Source organism: Agrilus planipennis, unplaced genomic scaffold (assembly GCF_000699045.2).
Source record: "Agrilus planipennis isolate EAB-ADULT unplaced genomic scaffold, Apla_2.0 scaffold45, whole genome shotgun sequence".
Lineage (NCBI taxonomy): Eukaryota > Metazoa > Arthropoda > Insecta > Coleoptera > Buprestidae > Agrilus > Agrilus planipennis.
Window position 1 is genome coordinate 1102615 of NW_020438890.1, and position 26090 is coordinate 1128704.

The 26090-nt window shown below is 34.3% G+C and overlaps 1 protein-coding gene across 1 annotated transcript in view; it reads right to left on the reverse strand.

Moving 5' to 3' along the window:
* Nucleotides 1-17475: 17475 nt before the first annotated feature.
* LOC108735323 (centrosome-associated protein CEP250) overlaps nt 17476-26090 on the reverse strand; it is a 26140-nt gene continuing 17525 nt past the window's right edge. The window contains exons 13-18 of the mRNA XM_025981851.1: nt 22771-23166; nt 22173-22499; nt 20696-21643; nt 20099-20251; nt 19710-20038; nt 17476-19648 (exon numbers count right to left, since the gene is read on the reverse strand). Coding sequence (XP_025837636.1) covers nt 17476-19648; nt 19710-20038; nt 20099-20251; nt 20696-21643; nt 22173-22499; nt 22771-23166 — 4326 coding nt within the window. The remainder of the gene's footprint in view (nt 19649-19709; nt 20039-20098; nt 20252-20695; nt 21644-22172; nt 22500-22770; nt 23167-26090) is intronic.

Sequence of the window (26090 nt, forward strand, 5' to 3'; positions counted from 1 at the left end):
GAACTTCTTGTACAATATCATCTTCCGTAGCTGGTGCACAAATTGCAATAGAGTTATCTGCATCAATAAATTCCTTAGCTTCAGTAGCAGATATTCTGAGAATTACAATAGACCCTAAACTCAACACGTTTTTGTTTACTTTTGCGATCTTAATGGTCATTTACTGTACCAGATGTGGATACTGTTACCTATTCAAATGTTTACAATACAGTTGGTCGTTCTAACAGATATAATTCTCCGAAAATTTCAGTTAAATGTAGACGCTTAAAAAGATATGTCGTAATAAGCAATGTCGTAAAAACCAATGTTTATTATAAGACGGTTTAACATAATTCAGTCGAGACCTATAATTTTGGTCAATATAACCGGTATGTTGTTCTAAACGATGTCGTAGTAAACGGTTTTGACTGTATTAACTATTAGGTAGTTAGATGTATTTGAAATTAAAATGTATCTAAAAGAACCACCAAAGGGAATGTCCAAAATAGCCAATTGCTAAACAATTAAAAATGTGTTCATTAATGTGTGTCATACTGCCCTGATTCCAATGGTGTTCGTTTTGCCTAGCTGGGTATTATGTTGGTGTGCAGTAGCATTTGTCATTAGTATAAATATTAGAGTAGCTCCTATTTCATTCAATCTGACGTTTTTATATTTTTACTTTGTTTTTTTGTTTTGCATTTTAGCAGCAGGTGTGACAAAAGTAGTAGGAATTAAAACAAAAAAATTTTTTAATCAACGTTTTTGTTCTTTAATAGTTGTATTTGTTTTGATATTTGCTACAAAAAAAATAGGAAACAATTACAACTTTTTTCTGGTCAATAATTGAGTCACAATAACTATTAGTTATGAGCAAATGTATGATCAAGACCACAACGATCATGGTATTGGGAATGACATTACGCTCGTAGTATTGACGTTGTTAGTGCATGCACAACGCCAAAATCAGGTTTGTAAGACCGACTTTGGTTCTCCTTATCACTAGGTTTCAGTGTTCCGTACTCGAAGGTTTAAAGCAACGCTGTCCGTCCTTCAAGTCCTATTCGTGGTGTGCCAGAAATTGATATAGTTAGGACGATTAAAATTGACAAAGTTCATAAATTATCTGTGAAAATGAACGTATCTTCTTTTTTGTTTCCACTTGGGAATGTTGCGTTTTGAACATGTCCTTGTTGAATTAGGAAATGTTTCATGAGTAGTAAAGATAGAGTGAAAAGAGATAATCAAATAATAGAATCGGCTTTATAACTGTCTGGTTGAATTATATCTTTAAACAAGTGTCTTCTTTCCTAAATTCCTGAGTTGAGCTTTCTTTAAAGTCCAATGCTATCAACATGCTCAAATTCTGTTTATCTGTATCCCTTTCTGTTACACATAAATTGGTGTAATGTTATTTTTTTTCCTTTATTAGTGTCCGCTGCAATTCCGACCTGACATCTCTTTTCTATGCATACGATATTCCCTAAAACAACAGGGAAACATAAGGAAAAGGCCAGGAAGTATCTAGAGAACATCGAGGATCATGTGAACTTTTTTCCTTATTGTCAAAAGTTATTTGTATTGCGAGTTTTCCTGCACTATCTTCAATTACGTATTCAAAGCATGCTATATGCGGCGGCTGCCATGATCTACCCATAGCGCAGTCGGTTTTTGCCGTCCCTATGATTGGATAGTGTCGGATTCCCAAGGAAGGTGTTCTCGGACCTACCGACTACAACCCCTCTACCTCAGGCCGTTGTAGGACCAATTAAGGTTTTCTACAGCTTCAGCACAGCTATTCGAAATTACTCCACGTATGAAGATATGTGCATGGCGACGCAGTTGATGGAAGGTCAAATCCTTTTAATTATGGTATGTATAATTACATGTTTGGTAGCATGTGATCCGGAACAATATTCTAAACAACAATTGGGTGTTCGTAGTGATTCTTTTGGTTAAAATTTGTGTGAAAGATCAATAACTGCAATTACCGAAAAATGCCTTTTTTTCGACATAATTCTATAAATAACTCGAGATTGAAGCCTCATATAACAAAATAGCATCAAAACTTTTTTGTTCCTTGTTTATTAAAAAGTAAGCATCAATTGCTAAAAGCACGTACTTAGTTATAATTCAATGCGTTGAAAATCCATGAAGGAATTGGTTATTTCTCATGATAAGTAGTGCTACATTACACTACATTGTCATCCAAGATATCATATACATCAAAGATATATATAACCATATAATATATAAAAAAAAAATTGATCAAGATCAGTCGCTTGTAATTAAAAACATTGTTACCACCATTACCTTTCCTCTGTCATAATACTCTCCCGATAAAGAAAAAATTGGTTGACATTGTATGTATGCCTTTATCTAAAAGCTATCGTAAACGATTTTTGTCTTATGGGCTTAAATTTAGAAAAAAAAATATTTTTACAGATTTAAAAAACAATTGTTAATAAATAAACTCGAAACTAAGTTTTATTTCGACAGTTCATCTTACCTTGTCATACTACCCCGATATAAAAAAGAAGAAGAAGCAGTGCCGAAATTTTGTGGCAACGAGTACTACTGGTGCAATAGCAACCCTCATCGTATCGTCGACGTTATAGATCTCAAGGAGGGTCTGATTTTAGTGTTTGGGGTTTACTGTAGTAGGCAATAGTGTTCTAACTTATCACCTATATCAAGAGCATTTAATGGCCAACGGTATTATAACTTTTTAAACGAAGCAAATAGCAAGTTCTTTCAGTAAGATGGTGCACATCCTCATAATATCAAAATCACTCAAAGCAATAACAATTTTGATGTGGTACCAGAGATAAATTTCAATAGTTATCCAGAAATAAAACCATCCTTGAGATCTAACGTCGACGATAAGATGAGGGCTGCTATCGTACCAGCAATGCTCTTTGTTGTCATAAAATTTTAACACTGCTAATTTAAGCTTCTTTTATGTCCGAATGACGAGTAGGGAAAAGTGAATTATTAAAATGATCAGGAGATCACTATCACATAGATAACAGATGCAACCAATATAAAAAATGCAAGGGGTAAACTACCAAAAGATTGTTTTCGTAATTAAATGTATATCGAATGTGACCCTACATATGATGTATATTTGAAAAGAGGAAGAATTTATCTTTTTAACTGAAGCACAGCTAATATTACAAAAAAACAGGTAGCCAAAACTCGAAATTTTAAATTTCTATTTATAACTCTAAAACAAAAGACGATAGCTTTTAGAAGTTTTAAAGAAAATACTCTAATAAATTTGTCTCAAAAAAGAGACCGAGAAGCCGCCGTTATATTTTTTGTATTTCTTATAATTACCTAGCTGTCTTATACAAACGTCGAGTTTTGCCCACCCTGTACATATGTGGATTAATTTCTAATAGCTGTTGAGATCCTTTAAATATTTGTGTGCACTTAAAAATCATTGAAAAAGAGAAGCAATTTTGAATTTTCAAATTAGATTAAGAAGTAAGTTTAAATTCATATTTTTTAAAATGTTCATTATAGGGGTGTTTTATGTACTAAAGTAACTTATACTGAATTATGACCAAATGTTCTTGGAACAGGACCGGCTTAAGGTCAATTAAACCAATTGCAGTCAATTAGATCCCGCATTTAAGAACCTGATGCGGTAATTAACTTCATTTTAGTTAAAGTGTGTACTGTGTATTTATCGGTGCATTTTAAATTTTCAGGCAGGGGAAGTACGTAGAATTTGGCTTAAGTGCGAGTCTCCTAATAAAAGAACACATTCTTTTTTAAAAATATTTGTATTTAAATGTGCACTTACAATTAATGGAAGTATTTAAATATATTTGTTAAGAATATCAGTATTTATAAATTAAAAGTAGACAAATTCTTATTAGATAAGATAAAATTAACAAAAACTCAGTTATCATTTTTTTATTAATATAATAAATTACAGCCAGTCCATTACATTACGTATTCCAGAAGTGAGACGTGATTTAAGTCGAACAAAACATTATTTTTATATCTCTTTAAAAAAAGTTCCCGGAGGGAAAAAATGCCCACTCGGTCTAATTACCCACACACAGTTACGACAAAAAACAGTATCCAAAACAAACAACTTCTTACAACGCATTGCCATATGCTTGTTTTGAAAATAAATCTGTCACAAAATTGTCGTTTATTATGTCACTAAGTCACCGACCGCTTGCTGACAACAAAAAGTTTGTTAATAGTCTGTCATATGTTTGAAGAGGTACTAGGCTATTGAATAGGGTCTTCAATAAGCGACAATTGCGTTCATAAATTTTTATTGTTGAATATGTTGGTTTAACAACTAAAAATGGTAAAATCACAATGTGCTATTACTAAATATGTGGATGCGTTCTTGAGATCCAATTGGAAACGCCCATTTTGTAGTTTTTCACTACTGAAAACTTACGCATTGTAGAACGAAAATAATTTGTTTTTATTGAAAAATGACAAAATGGGTATTTAAGGGAAATATAGCAAAAATGGGTCAAGTTTAAAAAACAATATCTCAGTAACTGCTGATCGTACAGAGCTTAAAAGAATGGTAAAATATGTGTTATTACATGAACATTGTTTTTATTTGAGTTTCATATGCACCTACAAAATTCCTTAAAAAGATGTTATGAAAAAGAGAGAATGCATGATTTTCGTTAATCTTTCCATTTTAAGTATTTTCGATGCTAATAATTTGAGCAGAATTCTTCAACAAGACTTTCCGATTGGAAATTTAATTTCCTACAAAAAAGCGTTGTTATAAAAAACTCTTAAAGTGTATAACTTTTGAATTCATCATCATCATAAGGTCGTCAGTCCTAAGACTGGTTGGACACGTACCTCCACTCTTTCCTATCCTGAGCTAAAGTTCGCGTTTCCCTAAAACTAGAACAGCCCACATCCTTAACTATTTGCGAACAGTAATCTTACCTACGTCTGCCTCATGACGATCGGTATGGCACTCTGATGCACAATACTGCGATGTGGAAGGAAACCACCACATTATGATATCTCAAGTAAAACGTATCAGACATATTAAATGAACTTTTGAATTATCGAGAAAAAAAAACTGCAGAATGGGACTTTTCGATTGGATCTCAAGAACACACCCCGAAATTTTTAATAGCATTTTGTGATTTTATCATTTTCATTTGTTGAACTAAGACAGTCAATAATAAAAACTTATGGACGCAATTATTCCTTACTACTGCTAAAATTAAAAATTAAAACTATTACTGTACGAGAGTGTCTACCAAAAATCTGACTCATTATAGAGTTGGATCCGTTATTTAATTTCTTTTTATCTTTAATAATTATTATTTAAAAGAGTTAACTCTAAAGGTTATCAAAAAGAATGCTGGTTACGTTAAAAGCTTAAAAGTGTGATACCTATCTATTAAGGATGCCATTTAGTCCGAAAGGGTTAGTCGCTGGAGTTAATTTCTCCTCTTTTTAAGATAGAACATCCTCATTCTTCAGGACCGGATCAGTTTTTAAGATGACAGTTTCGTCTTTGTTTTTGGATTCCATTTTAAGTTGTCATATGTAAAAATTTTATCAAGGTTAGGCTTTTTTCAGATGTAAATAAACACAAAATATATCACAGCATTTATGATCGTACCTTTCCTTAGTTTCTTAGCATCTAACAATAGTTTCAAGTCTTTAACATCTTTAAGATGATTCGGAGACATGTTTAATATGTAGGTAATACTTTTATTTTTCGTCACCTTATTATAAAATCTTCGACCAATAGTGTCAGATTATGTCTATGATAATTTATGATAAAATATGTATAAATACAAAAAAGGGACAGACAAAGAAAGGGCAAAAAATTAGTATGTTTAGTTTTGCGCGACGATATAGCAGTATTAGCTTATAGAAGCGTTCGAATGGTGGTGTTACATTCAAATGATAAAGTTACCGTAGATAGAGAAGGTTAGAAATTAAGAAGAATTAGAAAGAATAGAAGAATAAAGGACTGTATGTAAGGAAATAGGCGAGGCAGGTTAGTAGGACACCTTCTCAGGCATGAAGGTCTATTCAAAGACATATTAGAAGCAGAAACAGGATTTAAGAGGAGTAGAGGGAATGTGTCGTTAGTTGATATTAAATAACTACTTTTGACACAACTTCCTGTTAATAATTTACATCTTTCGATAATTGCGGCGTTATTTTTACTAGTAAATACTTTTCTTTATTATCCAGCCAGCCGTAACTGGTTCTTTTGCCGGTGATGCATAACACATGAAATCGTCCCAGTTTGAGGTGAGCCAAAATTAACTAAGAAAACGAAAACGAACGCGCCTATTTAAAACCGCCTACTTCTTTGCAATTGTTAAATACCCGAAAACGTCAAAATTTATTTTTTGTTTTATCAAAGGTTCTGATTAAGCGAAAACATCCTGATATCGGAAGTAGTCTTTGGCAACCCTTCCATTTTATGTTTAAACATTTTAATAGTCAGCTAATTCCAGAATGTTGTACTATCGGCTATACATATCGTTTCCGTTTATTTTATGACTGCGGCACAAAAACTTTTTTTTTTTTTCGTTTACATAGATAATTTTTAAACTGAAATAAAATCGAACGAAATTTTCATAAAAACGTAGTTCTAAAACATATAAATAGATCGTTTTGTGTCATTCCGGTCATCTTAATTTTGCCGCTTTTCTATAATTTTACACCTTTTTTGCCAGAGAGGTGTACATTCATTAGATTTGGCCAATTGTTATGATGCCAGCTGACTAGCTTTTCTCTTCCTTCGGATGGTATTAGTTCTGTTTTCGCGGTCGAGATTATTGTGAGCTGTGGAACTTTTCTGATATATGCTCTTCAAATAAGGTCTTTCTGATTGCTTGTCCCTGTCTTGATACCACTACGAACTTGAGCAGCTTTCGTGACGAGAAGACGGACTTGATCTAGTGTGTTGGCAGGCTTCCTAACGTGTGCCTGCCTAATATTGGTGTATTAAGGCCGACTTTTTCCTCTGGCTTAATAGTTGTCTAGGATGCCCTGTTATCATTTGTGGTTTATTTTTTGTTGGAACAATGAAAAGTTAAGTATTATAATTTTTAGCCTTTTGGTTCAGTTTTTTAAGTTTTGGTTAATGTTATTTGTAATTGCTATACTTCATTTACTTTCTGTAGCGATGTGCCCTTTCCAATGTCTTAGATGCGCGCTGGCAAAATCGTAGGTAAGGAGAAAAAAGCTCATTACACTCTCAACTCTTGTTCATTAAACATACTTTTTCATACAGTACCTGCCAAAATTTTGTTCAATCATGAATAGTGGTGCGAGTCGAAAACAAGTGTTAAAGCCTTTAATATGTCTTCAAATATAAATAAACATCTCGTTGATATTTTCAGTAGTAAATGGTACCAATAACAGCACATTTGAGCAATGCAATTGTAGTGGATAAAATGGTCAATTTTTCCGTGCAGTACTGTACGGATTATACGCTCCTCACCGGTTAAGAGTTTGGCCGAGAGTTGTCTCCTTCCTTTTCTGGCCTAGTGCTGTTCTTTTCTACTTTGCGCCGGTCAAACTGAAGGTCACATCGCTACAGAAAGTAAACGAAGTTTACATAGGTAAAATCTTTTTCAGATTTTTAGTTTGAACTATTTTCTTTTCTTTTCTTATTGTAGCATTTATCTTTGGAGACAATCTTAGTATTAAATTTACTACGCACTTTTACTGTTTACCTAAAAAAGATTTTCAAAAGATCTGTAATTTTTTAATACAATTACAGTACTTGATTAACGTAGTATGAATTGTTGAGAGATTTGTGAGTAGATATATAAAGTCAAGCAAACGGCGACTTGACAGACTCTCCTTTGACCCTTTTTCACCTTTCGTATTAATATTTTCTCCATACATTGTTAAGGTATTGCAATGCCAAGTTTTTCATAAGTAATATTAATTTTATTGTTCAAGGGTTTTCAATTAATTTTTTGTAACATTTGATTTGATATTTATCATTCTTTTGTATTGATTTAATTGGCCCGGTTAAGGTATTTCTTTAGAGTAGGAGCTCGAAAAGGATCGGTCACTCCTCATCAGAGTCCTCGAGGTGATGACCTTGGAAGACTTTCCGATCGTCAGTTGGGCGATTCCATAAAATGACTCCCATGCGTTAATTGGGTGATATTCAGGCAGTTTACCTTTCCCAGATACTAAAGCACGTGCTGCTAGCTATCTGAATTCAATTTCATTGGGGGTTTTTTGTTTAACTGCCACCTGAAGAGCCCTGGATTAGCCACTTCAGTGACCTCCAGCCACGTATCGCGGAAAATGTCTCAGCAGTTTTAAGCTTTCTCTTAATCAACAGAATATAGATAGATCTGACTGAGTGTCCTGAGGTAAATTGTTTTTGGTTCTTTATTGCTTTGACAAAGTGGCACTAAGCAAATTTTTGCTTCAGTTATCTTTTGGTATTTTTTCCTTGTCTATTTATGCATAACGTAATTTAAAAATAACACGCAGAAGTTATTGCGTTAATGGTTTTAAAATGACGGTGTTCAATTGTGCTATCATAAATTAAAAATATTTAAAGAGAAAAGCTGATCGCACTATTGTAAAATCTATTTCAATGAATTTAAAAGCATTTTTTGATGAAAAATCTGTTTTGGTGCATGAATAAAGTGCTAAACTGTTTTCAAATTAGAAAAAAAAAATTATGCCTATATTCTCTTATATCTAAAAGCTGAACATAATAAATAAACTTTGGCAACCGGGCCCGTGCGACGTTCGCCGCGGACGACGAACGCCTAATAAAGACGCATGTTATAGAGCCTTCCGACCCTCGGAACTCCTAAAGGTATCGTTGCCACCTTCGACTAGACAGGATACGGCCTTAGAGGCGTTAAGGATGTGGGCTGTTCTTGTTTTAGGGAAATGCGAAGTTTATTAGTACCTTAATTCTTTTATTTCAACCGATCTAAAAGAAATCAAGTATTACAAATCGAAAATAAGGAAAATTTTAGTCTGGCGGACGACTGATGTTTTCGGTGTTTTACTATCATTTTAGTTTTTATAATTTTATGTGTTAAATAGCGTATACTTTTGTGCTAAATGACAGCATCGACTACGTATAGTTATACGACTCGGGAAGTATCAAATAAATCGGGGATTTACCTTAATAACGACTTTTATAACAATGAACATTCGTTTCTATGTATAAGCTATTGACCGTTTACTGTATTGGTATATTTTAGAATTTCTCTTATCAAACTGTCATGTTTCTGCTCGGTCTTCTTTTACTTTTATTCAACTTTATCAAAGACAAATTTAAAAGCATTATTGTACTAAGCATTTTTTAATTAGGTAATAATCAATCATGGGCGTACCCAGGGGGGGGGCAGGGTAGGGCAGCTGCCCCCCTCTGGAAATCTCGCAGAAAATGTATGAACTCGCTTAATCATTAATCGAACTGTAAACGGGGCCTTATATGCTCACTTTTGAATAAAATAGTAGAAGTCGAATTAAACAATTCAAATTTACTTTTATTTATTTAAGGATGTTTGGGAGATACAATCAGGGCTAAGAGTACATAAAATTAGAAATTCGTGATTAATTAGGTTTTGCAACATANTGAGGGAGAAGGTACGTCAAAAAAAAAAAAAATGAATTTATTAATTTTTATTTTCGCATTTAACTTATTGCGCTGGTCCATTTGTTCGGTAGGAACTAGAAAATATACAAAAATGAAGCTCTCACCAGCGCTTGCCATTTCTCTATGCCCATCAATACTTTAATGCGGGAGCTGAAACGTGAAATGTTGGTACTCTAATTTATATGAACATAAATTAGAAATTCTAACACCATTTAACTATTTTGTAAACATATCCATGCAATTGACGTAACTTCACTTGTTTCACAACTTTTGATAGGTTCCCATAAGGATTTTCTCGAGAATAATTCATTTTGTTAACTAGCAGTAGTGATGAAAAAAATAATCTTGGTTTTGGTCTTATGAGAAAGGAAGACCAAAACCAGGAAAAATACTAGTGAAGACCAAATAGGGAAGATTAAACTAAAAGTTATTACTTCCAATTTGAAATTTTCAGTTTGCTCTACTAGATTCTAACTCTAATTATAGAAAAAAATAAACTTTACACTGTTTGAGAAAAGGGATCTACAAGAATGCCCTAGAAGTGTTCTTTGTTCCTAACTTAACACGTAAGACCTAAATCAAGGCCGAGACTATATCAGCAAGACCAAAATAAAGAATATTTAAGCAAGACCAATACTGAGACAGAATAGACTAATACCAAGACCAAGAGCGAATAAGCAAGCCCAAGACTAATACCAAGACTGCGAAATAATAGCATCGTTCTTACTGTTCGTTTCAAAAAGCTAGAGATATGCCCCTTTCCTTTATTAGGATGCCCCGTAGCATAATTCCAAATTCAATCATATTTGCCGCGGAACTTATTTCTCCACCGATCATCGAGCGAGAACTAGACAAAACTGTACAGTACCATTTGCAAAATTATTTAAACTGCCTCGTTAAAATTTAAGAATATACTTTATTTAAAAGCATATTTAACCAAAAATAATAACAAGCGAATGAACTTAACGCTCTACACACCTATAAAACTTTTGCTTTGTTTTCTATTGTTAATTTATATACATTTTTGTTTTAAGAAATTGCTAAACATTTTCGTCTAGTACTGTACAGTTCTATCCGATCTCCTAAGATCTCCCATCGAGAGCTCTGCTCGTTCAAGCTTGTTCAAACTATTTCTGTCTTGCTCACGCCTAGTGTATATTCTTTCTATTTTCGCGCAGATTTCTTCAAGGTCACAATTCTAACAAATTGAAATAGACTGTACTCAGCAGTCATTATTAATATTAATATTACAATTTCTATAGTGCATTTAAACATAAAAAAGGCTTTTACTATCGATACCTCTACTTATTATTTTCCACATAATTTCAGAATTGTTTTCTAGAATGTTATTGAATTTACCGCAACCATCTGAAAACGCATTGTAATCAACACACCTTTCCTCATTATACATTTCTTTGCGGAAAGAGCAACTTAAAAGGAACATTCATTATTTATTTTAAATAATGTGTCCTCACACTTAAAATTTGTAAAATGTATTAAAAACGCATAAATAAGTTTATTTATAAATGATCGCTTAATACTTAATCTACGGAAGCTAGTAATAAATTCAAAGCTAGCAATTGTTTTATAAACTGAAACAGATTTTCAAGTTAGGATTCGATTTTAACACATTCATCATATGAAAATTCTAATTACCTATCTGTATTATTTTAGAAAAACAAGTGAGTCACGTCGTTATTTATGTAACTGTTATTAAAACGTGTAACCAATGAAAAATTGTTTTACTACCGAAGTACATCCAGTGGTGGATTTCTTTTGTGGTTAACTATGAGAGTGAAGATAAATATATTTTTCACTGTTGCTGTGTTACACGTATCTATCTATCTATAAGCTGCTATAACGTTCTGAGAGGAATGTAATGATTTAATATCGTAATGGACATATCGACAATAATTATCGATTCTAATTGTAAGTTGAATTGGAATCGATCGATAATTGAGCTGGACGCGTTTATCTGTACAACAACGCACAACTCTAACACAGTAATGGCACGAGATGGCAGTGTTGCTCGGCCTACAAATGAGCAGAGAATATCCAAAATATCATTTCTTATGTACTTATATATGTATAAGAAATAACGGTAAAGGTCTAAATTATCCCCCACCCCCGAACACCTGAATAAACCATCATAAAAAGTTCGCGGCGATCACACTCCCATAAAAAGTTATGAGGTTGCAAAGTTCTGTAATTTTCCAATTTTCATACACTATAAAGTCTCATAAAATTTAATAGATTACTTATTATTACTAATTATTCAACATTTTAATATAGATAATTAGTAAAGAGCCAAAAAAACCAATTAAAAAAATTTTTTTAAAGAGTTGTGTCATAAACTCGATATCTACATTTCTCAATTTCTTTGTAGTAGTAACATTGTACTTGAACTTATATTATTCCCAGTACTATTGTACGTAAGATCGTATCATCCTCAGTGCTATTGCACTTCAAAGTATATTATGGATATAATAAAGGCATATTACCGATGAATATACGTACATTTACATACCCACAAGCATATGAAAATCAACAAAATAATAAACTTTGAGCCCCCATAACTTTTCATGGGGGTGAGATCGCCGCAAAGTTTTTATGGTACGGTGGTGGGGGAGACCTCCTCTTTCAATCCCCCCTGCCTCCACTCCTTCAGTGGTGGGGGGATAATCTAGACTTTTACCGAAAGAACAATTTCCGATTCATATAAAGTCTTTTATATATTCGTTGAACATAATATATATATTTATCCCGGTTTGATGGCATGTTGAAAGGTGGAAATTATATCGACGATTGAAATTTTATTTATCTTTTTGTGTTAGGATCTGATTGCAATCGAGTAGAACATTGAATCATGCATTGTGTAAGGCAGTATTTACACACATTATACGGTACGGTCAAGCCATGATCGAGTCAATTGATCGCGGTATTTCTCTCTTCAACGATATTTTGATGTGATCGTGACTGGACAATTGTTATGAAACCGAAAGTGTGTTCAGTCCTTTGCGATCAAAACTATAGTTCAACCTTTTTATACAAGGGTAACAAATGAAGAAAATAATGCTTTTTGATGTTTCTGAAAGTATTACAATAAAAATGTACACTTGTTTTTACGTACACTTGAAAAAGACTGATGGAAACAATAAATTTTTATGGTAATACTTTCTAAAACATTAAAAAGTATTTTTCCTTTTTTTTGCGTCTAATCTAAGTGCTGTTATAGCTAAATTTGTTATTGAAAAGCACTTAAAATTTTTAAACTACACTTGATTGACAGTACCGTATAATATGGGCCAGTTGACTTACGAGTGTTTCATCTGGCCATGACCCAACCGTGATCAGTAGAGTTAGGATTTTATGTAAAAAACATCTTTTTTATTATTAGGAATATCACCCCTAATACACGGAGAAAACGCACAAATGATAATTTGCGATTGTAAATAACTGAATTTACTGTTGAAATAGTAGAATTTATTAGGTAACTTGTGATAATCTCAATTTTGACATGTTTCTTAATTATTACATTTAAATTTGTAATATCAGCTAAAATACCTAGTAATTTTATTTCTGCTGGGATTTTATGAATTCGGGTCCAAATTGTAATTTTTATTATTTTCGTTTACGAATAAACGGGCTAGCTAATTGTAAATATCCCTTTAATATTTAGGTAAATTTTCGTTTTTTATTTTCTTCATGTATTGTGGATGTATCTATTTTGCACTGAAATAATACGCTTAACGGTATTTAAAGACTACATATTTCACATAAAATCAAGTTTTAGTGAATATTTTTAACTTTTATGCATAAAATGAATATTTTTTAATTTTTGAACATAAATTGACGTATATTTGACCCATACATGCGTTTAAAAGCGTTAAATGAGGTTTTACCTACTGGTAATATGACAAGTGAAATTTACCTGGAAATAGTTAGTATTGAGTGTCTCTATATTTCTTTTATGTATATTTTTGTCGATGAAACAACAGATGTTCTTGATCTCTATACTGCAATTTTGTTTGTTGATGTTCTTAATCAAAATATTTTGCTAAAATCACTTTCAATCAGTATGAAAGAGTTTGAGAAAACCAATAGTGTAAAAATTGGTCTGTTGATGGCTTGTTTTTGCAAGGTTTAATTTAGGCATAATCGCATTCCATATTGTAATTATAATTGTGCAATGATTATTATTTTTTTACGCATAAACGTTATTTAAATTAATTTTTGTTATTATCCAGTAAGCAGAATTCATCAAAATAAAGTACATAAAAATACATAAATTATAAAAACGAAAGTGACATATTTACGGGTATATTTAAAGCATTTTTTGTGCATAAAAATCCTAAGTTTAGTGATCAAACTGCGTCTTGATTTGTAGCATGAATCGGCCTTCAGTTTCGTAGTTCTGCAATGATGCCATTCCGCTATTTAGTAGATACTTTAGTTTTCCTTCAATTAAATTATTTTTGAAATTATTTGAAAACCTCTGGTCCGCTGTTCCGTGCTACCTCGTTAATTTATAATCTACATTGAAAAGTAGTAACAGGCCCATATCAATCATAATTCCGTACTTATATGTATAAGTACATAAAAATAAGATAACCCACGATAATTTGTATTGTAAAAACAGTATTAGGTACAAGAATATATGCATTCCTGTTACCAATAAACGGTTTATGGTGAAAAAAATTGTTGTAGTATTACTTATCTGTTGGCTTATGATTGGTGTAGAAAAGAAAGCGAATAATGCTCATTGTTCATTCTCTGCTCTCTTCTGAAAGTACACGTATGACATTATGACGAAGTAACGTTCTGTACAAGGTTCTGACAGAGCAATGTCCACAAAAAGTAGCAAACTGTGGCCATTTATGTATGAGTAATAATGTAATAAAAAATAACAATAATACTTTTCGTCACTTACAACGTTTAAATATACGGTAGTGATCTTCATTGAAATTTTTGCCTTTTAATTAAATTATAAATTGCAAAATTTGTGGTCATTATTCTTCCAACCAATATGAATGATACAATAAGTAGTGACATGTGACATATTGGCAAAATAGTGCATTTCTAGACAATAGATTCTCTTTATGTCGGAGCATACTTATTAGAAATGGTTGATATTGATTAGGGGTCGACATACAAGTGAATCCAGGCAAAAGCGAAACTGGGACAAAATTTCTACCCTTGAACTTACCTGCAAGTATTCCAATAGAAGTGGGCAAAAGTGTTAACACCACAAATTTTCATTGCGTCGCTTAATATGGTATTATAGAAAACAGCAAAAAAAAAAGAATCATAAGGTTACGGTAGGAAAAGACAACACGAACAAAGTGAGTAGTATTGCGGTTATGTCCCTACTTTTGGTTGTCGAATTGTAAAAAGAACAGAACAGTTAGGGTTAAAATACACGTTTCTTCTGTACTTACACTGCCTGACATACAGTGATCTATAGAATACGCTGATACTAAATCAATTGTAATCAATGTGATACCTTCCAAAGGTGTAAGATCGCTTTTGTCCTAGTTCCGCTTTTGTCCAAATTCGTTTGTTACGTATATTATTGTTTTTTCTTATTTACTTAAGAAATTCTTTAATCTATCAAAATGAGCCGCGGTACACTCGACGGGTCGTTAAGTGAAAATGTAAATTCGGTCGCTTTGTACAAACCAAATGCCCCTTGGGGAAGGGGGAACTTTTACCTACCATAATTTACCGTACCTATTACCCCTTGTTTGGTGTCTTTGTTGAACAGAAGAGCATTTCTGTGGGGAAAAAAAATATTTTTTCACTAAACTCATACCGAAAGTACGAGATTTTCCCTAATTTTATTCTATTCCGGATATAACATCTCTTTCTCTTTATTAGGAAAAGATTTAACCATCCTCCCCGTGATTTCCGCTTTTGCCTTCGACTCGGGTAGTAATTTTCACGCGACGGATGTTAAAATACTTTCTCCATAAACAATCAGCAAATACAATTTTTTGCCTGGGAGGTTAGGTTGGGAGGTTATGTTACGCATTCGACCTTAAAATCAAGAAGAATAGTATTTTCGATGACAGATAATGTTAAAAACTCGTATCGGAATGAAAGTACACCTTTTCTCTAGAGTTTACTTCTTTCGTCTTCGGGTCAAGTAGAAATTCACACGCGTACTTTCTTCCCTTGCTAGCTAATATACTAATTTCAGACCGCAGGGGTTGTAATGCTCATTTTAGTTTCTAATGCGTCAGAAATGTATGCTGTCGATTAATAAACACAAGAGTAAGACATTGACTGTTGTTATAATATATTTTATTATAACATACATTCGCATTTAATAATTAAGATGTTCTTTTAATTTCCTGTGTCTACCTTACTACAAAACGGCCGAATTTATCATTAACTTAAATAAAAAACACTTTTAAAGCAGAAGTAGTTTTACGTCTCAGAAAATCATACTTTCAGAAATGCACTATCCTGCTACTGTCCCATGTCTACGCTTAAAATAATGTCGGGTATTTAGCCCATGATAAATGGGGGCGTCTAATTTTTATATACACACGACTATAATACGTACAAACTATTTAGTATCGACAAAATCACTGTAAATTTTAAATCACTTTGTACACATGTTCAGTGCGACTATACTGAAAGCTGAACTAGTTGTTACCTATAAATTGGTATTTAATAAAGGTTGTTAGCGTTTTCTTCATTAAAAGAAGAAATATATTTTGGGTCTCGATCAGTTAACAAACAATAATGCCTCATTCTAGTTTTCTTTCTTTAAGGATACAATAATTGTTTTTTTTTGTCTTATTGTCGCTTGGATCAACTAAAAAAATACGATCTATCACAATAACTAACGATACCACAATTATTTTTATATTCGCAACTGGGCGCGGTTTACAACGGGTTCAACACCAAAAACCAGCCTTTTCTTCAATGAACTACCTATTTTATATTTATTGCTTAGATCATATGGATTAACACTCAGACACAACGGATACGTGTACGTATGTATATGATGTCAGGATGATGCTGTATTTCCGCCTTTAGGAAAACTGATTTCTATGTCGCTGGCTTCCAAGCCAACATCGAGATCATTTTCCTCAGTAAGAGACACACTCAGTTCATCCTGTAATGAAAGAACAACCTGTTGAATAACAAAAGAAAAGCCTTTCTTCTCATTTACATTAATTTGTCGTAGAAATTAAAATTTAAATGATAATTAGTTACATATACTTGCTTATAGAAATGAACATCTTTTTTTAACCAAATAGGTTGTTTTTAAATTTAATTCTTTATAATCAATTACTACTTTTCGCTATGAAAATATTTTGGATTGCATTTTCATTCATTAATCAAAATAACAGAGTCATGATAAATACTCAGATATTTTTATAGATATTAAAGTATCCTGAAAAAGAAGAATAATTGCACTCATTGAAATTATAATGTTATACTATAAAATGGTTGGATTCAAACAATCTATGCAGGTAGAAATTATATTCAATATCGGTAATATGCAAGTCTCCTAGCAGCTAGTTCTCCTAATATAATCCCAGTGTTTGGGCACCTTCAAAGACAATAAAAGCTGCTTTTTTATTTAATTTCCGCATTAATTAACAGAGAACATTTAATAGTATGCAATACGAAACACAAATTTTATTTTTTTGGCTTTAAAGTCCTCTGCAGGAAATCAGAAATTCATATTAGAAAAACCATTGAACCGAAGTAAAAGATCCTTAAGAAGTATGGAATTCGTTTACACTAGAATTTTTCCAGGATTTTGCTAATATTATGTCCAGAGATGTGATTTTTTTGAAATACATACATTNTAACAAAACATAGAAATAAATCAAATATAAGGAAGAAAGAACCTAAAAGGTGGTTAGAGGTATAACATTTCCGACGAGTACAAGTTTACAGACTTTCACTCTCACCTGCTTCTGTTCCAATTCTTGTACGAGCATTTCCAATTGTGACTGTAGTCTTTCCTTCTCGGTAGCGCTATTTCTTAAATCCGTTTGATATTTTTCTAGTTCTCGTCTTAATATTTTCATTTCCTTTTCGTCTTCAGATGGAGGACGTATTCCGGCAGCTTTCTGATATTGTGCCATTTGTTGTAATTGTTGTTGCATTTGTTTTTCCATGGCCTGTATTCGTTTCTGTAGATCTTGGGCAGTTTTTTCAGCTTGATCGGCTCTTGCGGTTTCTTGTTCCACAACTTTTCGCCATTGTTCTAATTCTGAGTCACCTCTTGCCCCCGTTTCTTGCAGTCTCATCTCAGCCTTTTCAGCTCTTTGTCTATGCGTGTCCCTCTCTTTTTGAAGAGCTATAAGTTGCTGTTGCAGTTTTGCTATCTCTTTGTCCCGATTGTCTAATATCTCCTTCGTTCCTCTTTCGACATCTTGTGTTACTTTCTTCTGCTCAGCCTTAAGCCTATTTACTTCTGCTTTGCATCTCTCACGTTCTTCTTCACATTGATTTAGTTCCTGTTGGAAATTCATTAGCATGTCTTGGGATTTTTCTAGTTGTGCAACGAGCTGATCTCTCTCCATCGTGAGTTGCTTTATATCGGCTTCGTATTTAATAATTTGCTTATCGATTGATTCTCCTTGACGACCTTGTTTATCTAAAAGTGCAGCCATTTTTTCTCTTTCTCTAGATGCTTGTGCTAATTCTTGTTGTAGTTTAACGATAGTTTCTTGGGTTCTATGGTCCATGGTTCGTCTACTATCCATTCCAGTGCGTAGTTGCTGTAGCTCTGCCCGTAGGACATCTCTTTCCTGTTCCATTGTTTTCCATTCCATTTTCTCTCGTTCCATTCGTTCGTGCATTTTTGCTAGTTCGTTTGCCATTCGTTCGAATTCGATCTTGGTGGTTTCGTTGGTTTCTAATGCCTTCGTTAAATGTATTTGCGCTTTTTCGAGTTCTTTTGCCAATCTTCCTGCTTCCATTTCAGTGGCATCTCTTTGTTGAATTGCTTTCTCATATTTTTCTTTGAGCCTTTCAATTTCGATGCGTTCATCTGACTTTACTTTGTCTGCTGCAAGGGTCTGACGTCTATCGGCTTGGGCAAGATCCATTTTAAGTTTATCGTTTTCTTTTTCGAGTTTGTCGTTTTGAATTTTGAGTTTTTCTAAGCGATCTTTGAGTTTTTCGTATTCGATTAGGGTCCTTTCCATTTCCAGTCTTTGCTTCTCTTGATTGGCGGTGACTTTGTTTACCTCTGCTCTTGCCATATCGAGCTGTATTGTAAGCTCATGCAATTTCGTTTCGAGATGCTGATTAGTAGTAAGATATCGTTGTAGCTCCTCTTTAAGCCGTTCAATCTCGCCACTTTTTTCTCTCTCTTGTTCATATTGATATTTACCTCTAGTAGCTTCTGTTAGTGCCATATCTTTCCTTGTGCGATCTAATTCGGTAAGAGTTTTATCCAGCCTCTCTCTTAATCGTTCCACTTCTAATTTCAGCCTTTCATTCTCTTCTTTGGTTCTGTCTTCACTTTCGTATTTAGAATAACGATTTCGGGTTGGTTCACGTAAGGCATCGTATTCTGCAACAATTTTGCGGAACTCTACTTGTAATTTATCATGTTTTTCATGCGATTTTTCAACTTCTACTTGTAAGCGAGCGATTTCTTCTTGGTCTTTCTCGTGAGCTGTTTGAGCTTTAGCTGCCTGGCTGTGAGCTCTTTCAAGCTCATATTGGAGGCGTTCTAAATCGGAATGGAATTTATCTTTTTCGTTTTGGATGCGTCTTATTTCCATTTGTGCTTTTTCGTAACGTTCTCTCGTCATTTCCATTTCTATATTCAAGCGATCAGCCTCCTCCTTGTATTTTTCTTCCGTTTCTTTTGTTCTACTTAATTGCATGGTAGCTCGATCGTACATTTCTTTAACATGTTGAAGTTCTTCTTGCATTTTGCGTTGGTCATCACGAGATTTTGCAATAACTAGCTGTTGTTTTTCGACTTCTAACTCTAAGCGATCTTTATCAGCTTGTAAAACATCCATCTTATTTTGGATTCGGTAAACTTCACTTTGGGACCTAAAAACAAAACTCAGATTATAAGAACAGTACTTATGACTTGCTATATATAAGGATTTACCTGTCGTATTTTTCAATCATTTTTTCTATTTCTTTATTGGCGTTTTCACGTTCGTCTATTGCTTTTTGAGACGTGTATATTGTTTTTTCTAATTTGTCTTTAAGCATATCAATTTCCGATAAAGCGTCTTCTTTCTCTAACTGTAGTTTTTGGTTCATTACATGCGCCTTCTCCCACCTTTCTTTCAAAACATCTAGATCCCTTTCTAAGTCTGTCTTTTCTCTTTGTGCTTTTGCAACTTGACCGATTTGAATTTCTATGCGATCTTTCAGTTTATTGCATTCATCTTCCAACGTATCTTTTTCTTTCTGCAAGCGAGTTACGTTGATCTATAAAATAAATTGGATTATTAGAAATAGGTCTGTTTTGAAGACGAGAACCGAATCTACCTGGGTTTTTTCGTATTTATCTCTTACACGGTCGAAGTCGAGTTGTAAAGAGTCTCGTTCTTTTTGAATACGTGCAACTTGTGCTAACGCCTTATCGAGCTGCGTTTGACAGTTATCATAGTCATAAGTGACCTTTTCTTTTTCCATTTGAAGCTACAAGTACAATAAAATTATTATTGAGAGAAATATTGGCACCGATAAATACGATATTGAATTTATGTATTTTTCTACACAAAATTAATTATAAAATTGGTAATTTATTTCCAATTCAGCGACAACTTAAGTGAAGAGAAGAATGAGAATGGAAAAAAGATTAAAGAAAATAAATTATATAATGTCAGAAATATTTAATTGGTGATATTTTAAGTAACAGAAAGATTTCTCGACTTGTAAAAGTTCATACTTATTCATTTGGAACAATCTGCAAAGTTAATAAATTAAGTAAGAATATTGTTGGTTAATGCAGTAGCCAATAGTTGGATAAAACTTGATTCTTATATACATCTTTTTTTTTGTTTCACATTTAAATCGACGTAAAGATGTGGCTAACGTTAAATTTTATGAACAAGACGATGTTAACAGCTGTTAAAAACTTACCCTTCTTATTTCTCCTGTTGCTTTATCAAGCTTTTCTTGTAATTTGTCTGCTTCCGTTTGAGTTTTATCCAAAGCATTCTGCAATTTGTCTTGTTGAAGTTGCGTTTTTCCCAGATTTGCTTGAGCGCGTTCTAATTCTTCTCTTAATTTTTCTAGTTCGGCTGCAGCCCGTTCCTTGTCCGCGTGCAATCTAGCAGTTGAAGCGTGTGCTCTTTCTAATTCTTCCCTGAGATTGTCCTGTTCCTGATGCGAATTTTCCAGTCGTGCTTTCAAACGATACACCTCACCCTGAGACTTCTCTAATTTCTCTTGGAGAGCAGTGGCTTCCGATCGCGCTCTTTCATTATCTGCTTGGGTGACCCTAAGTTCTGCTTGGCAACGGCGCAAGTCGGAAGCTGTTTTATCAGATTCAATTTTGTCTAAGTCGTGCATGCTTCCTATGTTACGACCGTACGTTCTTGTGGAACGGTCTACATCTTGTTTCAGTCTCTCGTTTTCGAGTTCCAGACGTGCTATTCTTTGCTTCGCCTGCTCCCAATCGGCGCCGCTACGTCCTACTTCTATAGTAGCTTTATCAAGTTCAGCCTTTGACTTTCCTAGCTCCGATTGAGAGCTTTCCAACTTGGCCTCCAGCCTGTCACGGTCCGCATTAGCACGATCGAGTCTGACGGTCAATTTCTCTACTTCGCTTTCTAAGGAGTGTATTTTCATTTTATATTCGGCAATTTCTCGTTCGTGCAATTCTCTCTCTTCCTGCTTTTCCTGTTCAGCACGGTCCCGTTGTTCGCGGAGCTGTTGCATTTGTTTTTCTTTATCACCAATTGCTTCTTCGAGCGAGGACAGTGCTCCTTCAGAAGAGCAATGATGGGCTTGCATGGCTTGCAATCGTGCTCGTGCCATATCTACTTGGTTGTCTTTCTCTTTAAGAAGGTCTTCTAGGTTTTCAATCTATGACAAGTTTGCATTTTAAACGGAAAAACACTTGCACACTAAACTAACAAAAATTTCTGAACGTATACGTCATTATAAACGCAAAACTTGAAATAAACTGAAATGCAGAGGTTAAGTATCTATTTCGTTTCTGAAACTTAGTATTTATTTAATGTTTTTGTTTGAGGAAGTTTCAAAAGCGAAAAAGTAAATCAGCAGAAGTAAATCTTGAAAGATAAGTATAGCTACTTGAAGCAATTTCTTTAGATGGGACTACTACACAAAAGTAACTTGAGATTCAGTCGATGGTAACTTAAGGACCGATCATGTACATTGTCAGTTTATGCTGAACGATTTATGTAGGTACATGTCACCTTTTCGGCTTAAATTATAAAGTTAATAAAGTAAAATAAATATGAAAAAAAAGTCCGCGAACGATAAAACGTTACATAAAATGGAGAGAAATTATGAATGGTAATTGCTCACTTGTTGGAAGGGAAAATATTAACTGTTGATGATGAATTTGTATTTACTGAAATATAATTACCTTTCGTTGTAGAACGTTGATTTTACGATCCTTGATGTCCATATGTTCTCTGAGTTCGGCTAGTTCGGCAGTAGCCCTCTGTCTTTCCTGTTGTGCCTGTTGAGTCTTTTTTTCGATCAGTCGGTTTTTCTCCTCGAGTCGCTGACGCAACTCTTCGACATCGCCTTGCAACATGTTATAGTGTTCTTCTTTAGCACATAGGGATTCCTTGAGGACGGCGATGTGTCGCTGGTAGTCCTGGTGTTGTTCCTCGAGCGTTTTCATTTTGGCGCTCATGGCTAGGATCTCTTGATCCCTCCGTTGGATCTCCATACGGAACTCGTCCAGCTGCACACAGAGCATTGTACGCATGCACTATATCATGCGGGAACATGCCGGTTGTGCCATTGAATTGACAGCGAGGTGGTAAAACGGTCATAGGCAACAAAGCGGGCCGGAGGACAAGTAGTAGTAGTAGTAGTAGAGTAGTAGTTACTTAGTAGTAGTAAGAGAGTCTGTACATCTAGTTACAACAGTCATCGAATGGAGGAAGGGACGAGATTGTATTGGCGTTGTACTTTCCCGTCCCGACGAGCACATTGTTCAACAGGAAACTTACTTGCTTACGCGGATGAACAACATGGTCGACAATGGCAGTGGTTGTGGCAGTGGCAATGGCAGTGGTGGTGGTGATGGTGGTAGTAGTAATGGGGGGTACGAGGTAGAACTCATGGGGCAGCGGCTGTAACGGCAACAGGGGACGCTGCTGCTGCTGCGGCTGCTGCTGTGGCGGCGGCATTGGAGGCGGTAGTAACGCCGGAAACAACGGCAAAATTGGCGATCCTCCGCCCAATCGCCGGACCTCGCGCTCCAGCAAGTCTACAGTGCGCTCGAGGGTCGCGATTCTAGCATTTTTCGTGTCCAGAAGAAGGTCGATTGTGCTGCTGGAGGGCGAGGGCATCAGCTCCAACTGCTTCTGCAGCGAACGCAACGTCTCGTTGGCCGCACGCAACTCCTGCACAGAGGAGGAAGCGACACGTCACGTGGGAGGCCACTATCCGACAGCCTACTGATATCATATAGGATGGCAGGTTTTATATACAGCACCCAGACTGCGCACCGTGGAACAACCAAAATCCAAAAATACTTATACTATTCCACTAGTTCGTTTAAACTTTCGTATGCAGAAGAAACTCCTGAACTTCCATTTGATCGAATCTAATCTAAACCATTTATCTGACAGTTCAAAATATCATACTTATTCAGCTTATCCACAACGTTTGGTTTGCAGAAGACCAACTGAATAATTTCTGTGTATAAATTTCCTAGGCAAGGAATATAATATCGGGTCCAATGATAATTATAATTATTAATACAACCATAGCAAAATCTGCAGCTGCATAAAAAAATGTGGTTGATTTCCGAAATCGTGCAAATCAAGACATGCTCTACTCACAATAATTTAGAATATCAATATAAAAAAGTATTTTTTTTTATCTTACAAGCAATATGCAAAACGATTAAAAAATTATTTGTTACTGTTAATTGAATTGTTTTANACATTACATACATATAATTATCATTTTTCTATATTAATAAAATCTGGAATTTTAGTCTGTTTGGAACACTTCTGACGTGCGTACAGACTTTGTAGCTCACGTTTAATTTTAATGAATGTATCATCATAACTTCCCTGCATATGAAACTGTTCATTAGAATAAAAAAACAATTTTTCGTAATACACTGACAACATTGAGACCATCATTCAATGTTGGCACTGTAAATTGTTCTTCAGTCTCTTCCTGTTCGTCATTTTCCTCTTGAACTTCTTGTACAATATCATCTTCCGTAGTTGGTGTACAAATTGCAATAGAGTTATCTGCATCAATAAACTCCTAAGCAGTAGCAGATATTTTGAGAATTATCATAGATGTGGATACTGTTACCTATTCAAATGTTTACAATACAGTTGGTCGTTCTAACAGATATAATTCTCCGAAAATTTCAGTTAAATGTAGACGCTTAAAAAGATATGTCGTAATAAGCAATGTCGTAAAAACCAATGTTTATTATAAGACGGTTTAACATAATTCAGTCGAGACCTATAATTTTGGTCAATATAACCGGTATGTTGTTCTAAACGATGTCGTAGTAAACGGTTTTGACTGTATTAACTATTAGGTAGTTAGATGTATTTGAAATTAAAATGTATCTAAAAGAACCACCAAAGGGAATGTCCAAAATAGCCAATTGCTAAACAATTAAAAATGTGTTCATTAATGTGTGTCATACTGCCCTGATTCCAATGGTGTTCGTTTTGCCTAGCTGGGTATTATGTTGGTGTGCAGTAGCATTTGTCATTAGTATAAATATTAGAGTAGCTCCTATTTCATTCAATCTGACGTTTTTATATTTTTACTTTGTTTTTTTGTTTTGCATTTTAGCAGCAGGTGTGACAAAAGTAGTAGGAATTAAAACAAAAAAATTTTTTAATCAACGTTTTTGTTCTTTAATAGTTGTATTTGTTTTGATATTTGCTACAAAAAAAATAGGAAACAATTACAACTTTTTTCTGGTCAATAATTGAGTCACAATAACTATTAGTTATGAGCAAATGTATGATCAAGACCACAACGATCATGGTATTGGGAATGACATTACGCTCGTAGTATTGACGTTGTTAGTGCATGCACAACGCCAAAATCAGGTTTGTAAGACCGACTTTGGTTCTCCTTATCACTAGGTTTCAGTGTTCCGTACTCGAAGGTTTAAAGCAACGCTGTCCGTCCTTCAAGTCCTATTCGTGGTGTGCCAGAAATTGATATAGTTAGGACGATTAAAATTGACAAAGTTCATAAATTATCTGTGAAAATGAACGTATCTTCTTTTTTGTTTCCACTTGGGAATGTTGCGTTTTGAACATGTCCTTGTTGAATTAGGAAATGTTTCATGAGTAGTAAAGATAGAGTGAAAAGAGATAATCAAATAATAGAATCGGCTTTATAACTGTCTGGTTGAATTATATCTTTAAACAAGTGTCTTCTTTCCTAAATTCCTGAGTTGAGCTTTCTTTAAAGTCCAATGCTATCAACATGCTCAAATTCTGTTTATCTGTATCCCTTTCTGTTACACATAAATTGGTGTAATGTTATTTTTTTTCCTTTATTAGTGTCCGCTGCAATTCCGACCTGACATCTCTTTTCTATGCATACGATATTCCCTAAAACAACAGGGAAACATAAGGAAAAGGCCAGGAAGTATCTAGAGAACATCGAGGATCATGTGAACTTTTTTCCTTATTGTCAAAAGTTATTTGTATTGCGAGTTTTCCTGCACTATCTTCAATTACGTATTCAAAGCATGCTATATGCGGCGGCTGCCATGATCTACCCATAGCGCAGTCGGTTTTTGCCGTCCCTATGATTGGATAGTGTCGGATTCCCAAGGAAGGTGTTCTCGGACCTACCGACTACAACCCCTCTACCTCAGGCCGTTGTAGGACCAATTAAGGTTTTCTACAGCTTCAGCACAGCTATTCGAAATTACTCCACGTATGAAGATATGTGCATGGCGACGCAGTTGATGGAAGGTCAAATCCTTTTAATTATGGTATGTATAATTACATGTTTGGTAGCATGTGATCCGGAACAATATTCTAAACAACAATTGGGTGTTCGTAGTGATTCTTTTGGTTAAAATTTGTGTGAAAGATCAATAACTGCAATTACCGAAAAATGCCTTTTTTTCGACATAATTCTATAAATAACTCGAGATTGAAGCCTCATATAACAAAATAGCATCAAAACTTTTTTGTTCCTTGTTTATTAAAAAGTAAGCATCAATTGCTAAAAGCACGTACTTAGTTATAATTCAATGCGTTGAAAATCCATGAAGGAATTGGTTATTTCTCATGATAAGTAGTGCTACATTACACTACAT